Source organism: Petaurus breviceps, unplaced genomic scaffold, assembly GCF_028583685.1.
Source record: "Petaurus breviceps papuanus isolate PSGF00001 unplaced genomic scaffold, PetGlider_PUasm1.0 90195, whole genome shotgun sequence".
Lineage (NCBI taxonomy): Eukaryota > Metazoa > Chordata > Mammalia > Diprotodontia > Petauridae > Petaurus > Petaurus breviceps.
This window is the reverse complement of record NW_027187192.1, coordinates 68528-77582: the sequence shown is the minus strand read 5'-3', so window position 1 is coordinate 77582 and position 9055 is coordinate 68528. Positions and strand designations below refer to the sequence as shown.

The 9055-nt window shown below is 46.0% G+C and overlaps 1 protein-coding gene across 1 annotated transcript; it reads right to left on the bottom strand.

Annotated features, from left to right (window-relative positions):
* Positions 1–1042: 1042 nt before the first annotated feature.
* Positions 1043–8316, bottom strand: LOC138176776 (extracellular calcium-sensing receptor-like). Its single transcript, XM_069107637.1, has 5 exons — positions 8065–8316; positions 5905–6729; positions 4935–5162; positions 4550–4673; positions 1043–1950 (listed from the first exon to the last, which is right to left on the bottom strand). The coding sequence occupies exons 1-5, from the start codon at positions 8122–8124 to the stop codon at positions 1043–1045; spliced, it is 2145 nt and encodes a 714-aa protein (XP_068963738.1). The 5' UTR covers positions 8125–8316.
* Between the last annotated feature and the right edge of the window lie 739 nt (positions 8317–9055).

Genomic DNA, 9055 nt, shown 5'->3' with positions numbered 1-9055 from the left:
GTGACCTGTTTCCATTCCTCAAAGAAGCAGCAGGATTCACTATTGTTCATGGTGGGGCTACAGATAGTTAACTTGAGATCCTTCAGCAGGAAGTCATCACCCACTCTTACTCAACTCTTTCTTCTTTATGATTTAGTCAAGGAGACAATCAAATAAATTTGGAACTGCATGAATGGTTATGCTCAGAATATAGTCATTAATGGATCCATGTTGGAACCTGGTCTCCACTCTGCTCAGGCATTTTTACCTGCCTCTTTGGAGCTTTAATGTTTTTATCAGTGGCTCAGGTTATAGCATAGATTATATGTTTCTCTAACCTGCAGTGTCACACAGGTAATAAGTGGAAGAATCAAGATCTGAATACACGTCTTCCTTGACTCAGGACCAGAGCTCTGTCTACTGAGACACCTAGACTCAGACTGTTGTTATTTGTGCTTTGTTCTCAAAGAGAACCAAGACATCAGGCAGTTGATGCCATGACTTGCAAGTGAATTGGATTTAAATTAGGAGAGGGCTGCACAAAGTCACCAGCCTCACTTTCTCCTCTGGAGCCATCTAGGTCCAGTGGCAAGATATAGATCAGGAAGACTGGCGATGGCCCTCAGGCCCAAGCTCTGTGGCTGAAGAAGCACAGCATTTGAAGTAGTCAGAGTTCACATCTTGACTCTAACTTATTACCTGTGTGACTAGTAAGTGGCTTAGCCTGTTTCCTCATCTGTAAAATGAGTCAGTCAGACTAGATTATCTCCTACTGGAAATCCAGGGTACATGAGTGTACAGCATTGCTTAGGAGAGCTGCAAACAGTAGACCTTGCATACTCTCAATTGTCTTTTCTCCATCCTTTCCTGAAGGCAGATTGTGGTTCTCTGTCAGGGGACACTGCTACATTATATGAGTGGTGTCCTCCCCTATTACTCTTTACCCACATGGGTGGCATTTGTCCTTTTGAAATGTCAGAATTTCTCCTTGATAGATTGGAGAAGAGATACAAAGTGGAGATGCCTCTCTATGATGGAGAGAGCAGAATGGCTGGTTTTGGTTTCATCTCTTGAAATGCTTCTTGCCCCTCATTTGGTCTCTTGTGTTCTTGTCAGGCTGAAGCAGGATGATATAGCACTTAGGGAAGAATAAACAGCCCATCAGACCTGCCCCAGATGCTAAAATGGCAAAGATCTCCACAGCTACAGTGTCTTTTCCTTGAGCACTCAGGTGGGCTGGGATGAAGGAGATCCAAACACAGGAGAAGACCAACATGCTGAGGGTGATGTACTTGGCTTCATTGAAGGTGTCGGGCAGTCGACGGGCTAGGAAGGCCACCACCAGACTGACCAGAGCTAGGAAGCCCAAGTAACCCAGCATAGCATAGAAGAATTCTGAGGAGCCTGCACCACATAGCATGGTGACTTTGGGTCCTGCCTCTGTAGACTTCATGGGCACTGGAGGCCAGCCTATGACCCAGAACATACACAGAACAACCTGGACCAACGAGAAACCGATGAGGATAGCATTGGGGAGACTTATTCCTGCCCAATTCCTTAATCTAGCATCTGGTCTGGTGGCCCTGAAGGCAGACACAACAATGATGGTCTTGGCCAGAGTAGTGGACACACAGACTGTGAAGATAATCCCAAAGGATGCCTGGCGCAGGGCACAGGTCAGAGGTATTGGGAAACCAATGAACATGAATGGGCAGAGGAAACATAGTGCCAAGGAGCAGAGAAGAAGGTAACTTAGCCTGTGGTTGTTGGCTCTGACTATGGGAGTATGGTGATGCCATATGAAGATGCCAAGGATGGTCAGGGAAAGGAGAAAGAAGAGGGTTGTACAGAATGCTAATGCCATGCCCAGGGTCTCCTTGTAGGAGAGGAAGTCAAGAATCTTGGGGATGCACTGATTCTTCTCATTGTTTGGCCATTGGTCCTCTGGGCACTTCAGGCAACTGTCACTGTCTGAAATAAACAAGAAGTTGGGTAATGAGTTAGATAAAAGAAGCAGGAGAGAAAATTTTCACACCGGGAGAATTTCCCCTAATTATGTGGTGAATCTCCCCTTGCACTTGACCCTATACTACTACTACTAAGCCAAACTCCATTCCTGTTTTTATTTTTGGTTGTCACTTGGCTTTTATTGTGTTTGTGGTTCACTATAACTTCTAGATATTTTCTATGTGAACTGCTTTCTCATTGTGTCCCCTTCTTCCTGTACTAGTACAGTTGATTTTTTGAACCCAAGTTAAGGATTTTGCATTTAGCCCTATAATATTTCCTTTTACAGGATCATAGAACTAATTCTGGAAGGGACGTCAGAAGCCATCTAGTCCAATTGTCTCTTTTTATAGCTAGGAAACTGGGACTCAAGGAGGTGAAAACTTGTCCAAGGTCACATAAGAAGCAAGTGTCAAGGTGGGATTTGAACTCAGGTCCTCTGACTTTAAATTCATTCCTTTCTGTGGTTCCATGGCAGAAAGAATTTTCCCATTGGGGGAAAGCTTTTCCTCAGTCAGTCAGTAATGAGGTGATTTTTGAAGGTTCTTTTGGAGGAGGCAGTGTGGGAATGATGCCGTCTCCCATTATTATTAGTCTGGGTCCTGGTGGTGCCAAATTCTGGACAACCTTGCTGCCTCCATGTTTAGGAAGAAGCCACATATGGCAAGATTCTGTAATGTCTGGGACTGTCAATTAGGTCTCAACTTATTCTCATAGTAATTTGCTGAACCCTTTGATGAGAGGCTGTGTCATATATGGTAGTGTTGGATTTGGAGTCAGAAGGTATGGGATGGAATTCTACTTATTACCTACATGACTCTCCCTTCTCTGAGCTTCTGTTTCCTTCTCTGTAAAATGAGGGAGTTGGGCTATATGACCTATCCAATTCTGTCCAGCTTTTCATTTCAAAGTTTTTAAGGACAACTAAGCAGAGGATGGATTCAGTGGGCAGAACCCAGAGGAGTGGGACAAAGAGGCTAGATAGAGGCTTCCCAACAATGAGAGCTATTCAAAAGCAGAGGGTGAATTTGTCCTCCTTGGAGGTCTTTGAGCAAGGTCAGCCTGGTCACTTGTTGCTGGGTTGAGACCATGGAAGGGAATTCCCAAATTAGGGTGATCCTGGGCCATATTGGATGGATCCTTGGACCATATCTGACCTAAGCATTTTTTCTATAGGAGTTGCCATCTTCTTTCCGCTAGGCCTTCCATATCCCACAGTATGGTGCTGCCACCTGACCCCAAGCCCCTCTGTCTTTGCCATCTGCCCTGCTGCTCTCCCCTTAAGACTTGCCCAGCTTTCCATCTGCATTGCAGCTGGTCTCTTATGTGTTGTCTCCCTCAATTACCACACTTGCTTGTCCTATGGGTGTGGCTAGTGCTTAGCACAACTCTCCACACAGAGTAAGGATTTAATAAGTTATCTTTTCATTTATTCATTAATTTATTCTTTCTTCTCTGATGGGAAAAACCCAAGTTGCTCAAATGATCCTCCGCATGTATAATATTTCTTTTTTTTCTACCCTCACTGCTCCATTTGTGATACCGAATTACAAAATTAAAGAGCCTCCAACTGAATGTGGTCCAATCTGTGCTGGGTCTGGGATCCCCTTCACCCCATCTCTGCTAAGTGGTCATTCTATCCCCTTCCTGAAGTCTTTCAGAGAACGGGAAGCCCTATCTCGTGAGACAGCCCATTCCATTTGGGGATCTCACTAATCTTTTTGAAATCTTGCCTTTCAACAATCTCTACCCCTTGTTCCTGGTTCTACCCTTTGGGATCAAGCAGAGCAGGGCGAATCCCTCTATTTCCTGACAGCTTTTTTTTTCCTTTAATACTTGAAGGCAGCTATAGTGGACCCTCCCATGCTTCTGTCTTTCTGGCTAAACAGCCCGAGTTTGTTCAGCTGACCCCCATATGGGATCCTATTCTTTCCTATATTCTGCCATCCCTCGTGACCTTGGTGACCCTTCTCTGGGCATGCTCAAGGTTGCCTAGAATGTGTCACCCAGAGCCTAATGCAATCTTGTGGCTGGCACAGTCTATGGTGGGAACATGCTTCCCTTCTGCACACTGTAACAACAATAGCAATCCTTTAAGCTGACAAGGAAATTTCTTCAGAATAACCCTGCAAGGTAGGTGAGAAAAGTATTATTCTCTCCATTTTACAGGTGAGGAATCTAGCACTCAGGCATGATGTGATTCCTTCCAAATCCTCTAGTTCACCCAACGAAGAGCTTTTAAAACTAGAATTTAGACCCTCTCTGAGAAGTGTACTTTCTCATCTAATTTTAATTATATATATGGATGTGTATGTGTACGCCCCTCCACATATTTTTTTTTCTTGCAGCATTTCTGTTCCTTCCCAATGCCTCCCTCAGCCCTCCATAAAACCGTCCTTAGTAACATAGGAAGCACTTAATAAACACTCATTCATTCATTCTCATTTCCAAACCACTTACTTCCCCATCTGTTTAGAAAAGTGCCTTACTCTGAATCCAGTACTAATGTCTACTTTGGGTCAACATGGTGAGCCAGAGGGCGACATTGTTCTGTGTTTCTTACCTAGTATGTTGGTAATTGCTCCCCGGGGACAGGGAAGACACTCAAAGCAGCAGCTTGGCTTTCCCTGGACATTGGACTTGCGAGTTCCGAGAGGACATTTCTCACTGCAGACTGAGAGTGGGACCTACTCATTGGGCAGAGAGAGGGAAGGCAGCTGGGTGAGGTTTGGAGGTGTGGTAGGAATACTAATCAGTCATCATGAGGAGCTGGGCTTTTTATAGCGAGCTGGTCCCCAGTCTCTACTTTTTCTGCGTTCTCACTAGCTGGGGGGAATGGCAATGAAGCAAGGTGGGTTTGGATTGGGGTAATTGGTCCCATCCTTACTTTTTCTTCTGGCAAGTTGGCATTGTTTTTGATTTGGGGAGTGGATTTTTCCAGTTCTCACCTTTCCAGAGCCCTCTGCCCAGATGATAGCGCTGCTGTTCATTACTAGTTCTTTCCCCAGAGGCTTCCTGAAGTCCAGGTTTCCCACTTTGACTGTTTGCCAGGTGTGGTCAGGCCCAATAGATATGCTTGTGATGTCGAATGCTGCTGGGATCTCTCCATCCTGAGTGAAGAAGATCTCTTCCTGGGCTTGGGAAATGAAGTGGACATTTTTTAAATAATGTAGGACCTGAGGAAAGAGCACATGGAGGAGAACATGGGAGGGGGCAGCCAAAGGGAGGCCCAGAATGCTGAGGCTACTCCTGTCTTAAAGCTGCTTCTTTCTGTTCTACACGCCCAGGGGCTTTCTCTAGACCCCATTGGTCCCCTCTACCCTTGACACTCAGAAAGCCTGATAGAAATGCTGTATCTGTGTGTGACCTGAAAAGGAGTAGCTCTCCAATCCCTGGCCCTGACCCTGCTCCCATTCTCCTAGTATACCAAAGATTATGGGAAGGAAGGAAGGAAGAAAGAAAGAGAGAAAGAAGAAAGGAAGGAAGGAAAGAAGTATTTATTAAGCCTGTTCTATGTGCCAGGCACTGTGCTCAAGTCACAAAATTTTTATGGAAATTTTTTAAGACATCAAGACTTTTGGTTCTGGCATCATTCTTTCAATCACCCATCCAATAGCTAGGATTAGGTTTCTGCTAGGTGCCATACACTGTGCTACGAGCTGGGGTTACAGACACAATAATAAAGCTCTGAGGCTGGCTCTCTCTCCATTTTGCTACACTGCCTCTAAAACACAATCTTTTCATGCCCAGATCTCTTCTGTTTGCTCTTAGTCTTTCCTCATGCAACCCCAAGCCCTCTTACCTGCCTTTATCAGTTTCCCCCTGCTTATGGCCTGCCTTATATTCCTGCCTGTGGAGATCCAACCTACCCAAGGCAGAATTGGACATTTAGAAAGAGATTCCTAGCATCTTTTTCACCTGCCATGGTCTGGTATCTCCTGCCTTGGCACAGGTACCACCAGGAGGTAGATCCTCCCTAGGGTGGTTGGCCCTCAGGTTCTGATAGGCCACCAAGAAGGCTTTGGTTGCTAGGTAGACCTGGTACGTAGCAGTCAAATCATCCAGGTTCAGTACAGACAGATGTGTGGATGTTAGCTGTTCCAGTCCTGTGCAATTTGGGGCCACACGTCCTGCTTGAGGGCCAGCAGGCTTCAAGCCAGGCCAGCTGCAGCCCAACAGCTCCTGCCAGAACAGCTTTATCAGGTAGTTGTCTGAGTATGTGGCTGGGTGCAGAGTGGACAGGAAGTGCCTGAGGCCGGGCACCGGCCCTGAGTGCATCCCCAGAGACAGGCTCCCATTTAGCAACTCCCTGGCTTCCCTGCCCAGAATGGAGGGATTCAAAAGAAAGGAAGTAGACAAGAACCATATCCTGTTGGTGACATTCTTCTCCTGAAGGGCCTTGGCCAGAATGATGAAGTGAATGTGGTAGCAATCACAGACAATCACCTTGGCAGTGGAAGTCTGGATGGCTTTAGCCACGTTGCCCACATTGTTGACATGCCCATCGATCCTCTTTGAGAAGCTTACGCAGCCTCCGTTCTTTCCAACCTCCTTCTGGAATTCCTGGTCCAGCCACTCAAAGGCACCACTATCTGAGCCCAACAGGCCCACCCAGGTCCAGTTGAAGTAGAGAAGGATCTTGGCCATGGCCTGAGGTAGGTGGGCTCTGCTGGGAACTGTGCGGAGGAAGGACGGGAACCGGCGGCGGTCAGAAAACTGGGGATGCTGAGATCCATGACTTATCTAGGGGAAAAAAAAAAGGACCAAATGTTCCTGGCCAGAAAAACCCAGCTTTTGACTTGATATTTCTTGATATTCCTCTTAGCAGCTGTCTGGGGACCAAACCTTACTCTAAACTTCTCACTGAGGCTGACCTGACCTGTCAGGACCACTTACCCTTTCCCAGAGTTCATAGTTACATGACTAAGAGATGAATTTTCCTTCTCTGAGAAATCTGTTTTTTTCCCTTTAATTCCACTTTGGAAGGATTAATTTCAAGACTTGCACTGCCCTAAAGAGAACATCCTGGCACCACAACATCAGAGATTTAGGGTTAGAAGGGCCCTTAAATTAGATGTTCAATTGTTCCATTTTGCAGATGAAGAATAGAGTCCTGGAAATACTCCAACCTGACTAAGAATAAAGAAAGGGAATAAGCATTTATACAGTTCCTACCATGTACCAAGAACTGTGCTAAGCCCCCTTTAAAAAAATGACCTCCTTTGAGCCTCACAACAACCCATTTTGTTATTCTCCCCATTTTACAGTTGAGGAGACTGAGGTGAATGCCTTGTACAGGGTCACACAGGCAGTAAGTGTCTGAGGGCAGGTTTGTGCTTGAAGCCTCCTGACTCTGGGCCCAATGTTCTCTCCACTGGGCCACCAGCTGCCTCAAGGTCACACCATTTGTACATTGCAGATAAACACTGGGATCTTTTGAATACTTTTTGCATTTTTGTGGTTGGCAAAAGTGATCTTCCAGTGGGTTGCCTTGTAACCCTGGTCATTTCTCCTTTTAAAAATTATTTACAGCTTATGCCTTTGGCATAAACTTTCTAAAGATCCAGGTAGAGAAAACCATCGTGGACACTTAGGTTTATGCCATCAAAGAGACTGATCCTTACTAGTGGGGTTTATGCTGGTCAAGAATGGGCATACCCATAGGAGTATGGATGATGGCAAATTCTTAAGTTTACCTTATTTCATGGCTCTTCTCCCCCAAACCCCATGACAAGCTAAATTCCCCTTAATGGGATTCAATTGGCTCAGCGTACTAAGGCTTTGGTCATTAATGTAACCTCCTGATTGCAGCTGGGACCCCAGGGACTGGAGCCTTGTAGCCTTTTTGCCACAGACCATGAACATTCTGGGAAACTGTGTTCTTCTTAATCAGTGCTTTATCCTGCATGGAGATCCCTTAAATTGGTATAGAAACGTTAGTGATTGTTTAAACCAATCCATCATAAATACCTCAATGAACACACATATAGAACCTAGTTGTACATTTCCACAGGAAGAAGAAGGCTGAACACTGAGTGGGGTCTCCTGATAGTTCTCTGCTTTGGGCAAATTACTCACCTGAGGGACTTTGTAGACAGAGAGCAGCTCAGCCATGGGTTCTGATTCTGGGGAAGTCATTCCCCCTATGATTCCCAGGAGCTGGCTCTTGGGGTGGCAATCAAAGTTGGGTACAGGGAGGGGCTGTCCAGACAGGAGGACGAGAGTGCTCCCCAGAGCCTTGGCCCCAGAGACACAAGAGTCATAGAGCCGGAGTCCCACTGTTTCGTTTGGCAGGAAGGTGGGGTCTTTGTGAGCCTCATCCAGGGCAAAGAGAATGCCCAGGGCATTCAGGAAAAACCGGATCTTGAATCTCAGGAAGGAAAGAAATCAGGTTAGGGTCACAGCTGCTGTAGCCTTCGATGTTTTAGTTCTAAAAATCACAGGAACAAAGCTATCCCTATTCCTTGTGACTTGGGGAAAGTTAGTATCCATTTATAAGTCTCATTTTCCTCCTTGACTAGAGGTGAGGGTTGGATGATTAGGTCACCTTTTAGGCCCCATCTGCAGGACTACTTCGAGTTTTTATTTTTTCAGTTTTCCTGCTTGGCCCCTGAGGGCAGAATGAGAACAGATGGAGAAGGGAGGTGGATTTTAGCTCAGCCGAGATAAAAACTGCCTAAAAACTGCCTAAAAACTGCGCCTGGCTGTCTTTGGAGGTAGTGGTTGTCACTGAAAGTGGCCAAGTAGACTGTGAGTGACCATCTCCAGTGCGGTAGAAGAGATTCATGAATTGGACAGGAGAAGGGACAAGAGTGGCCTGGATATAAGCCACAGGGTGCCACCAATTCTAAGATTACTTTCTTACGAGTCTATGATACTGAGGGCTCGCCCTTGCAGTAGATGGTCTCTGGCAAGGGGTAGCTGGGCAAGGTTTCCTCCCTGTAAACCGGTGAAACTGACTAGCGCACAAAACTTTACTGTCAACCTTCATTGCCGGCAGTATGACCACTCCTCACTATTGCCCCTCCACACCCCTAAAGATCTCATGAACAAACTACACAGCTTGCTA

Coding starts and splice junctions, on each gene's coding strand:
- LOC138176776 (XM_069107637.1), bottom strand. CDS start 8,124: ATGACTTCCCCAGAATCAGAACCCATGGCTGAGCTGCTCTCTGTCTAC. Junction 5,163..5,904: donor GAGATACCAGACCATGGCAG/GTGAAAAAGATG, acceptor CTCTTTCCTCAG/GTCCTACATTATTTAAAAAA. Junction 4,674..4,934: donor GGGCAGAGGGCTCTGGAAAG/GTGAGAACTGGA, acceptor CCCAATGAGTAG/GTCCCACTCTCAGTCTGCAG.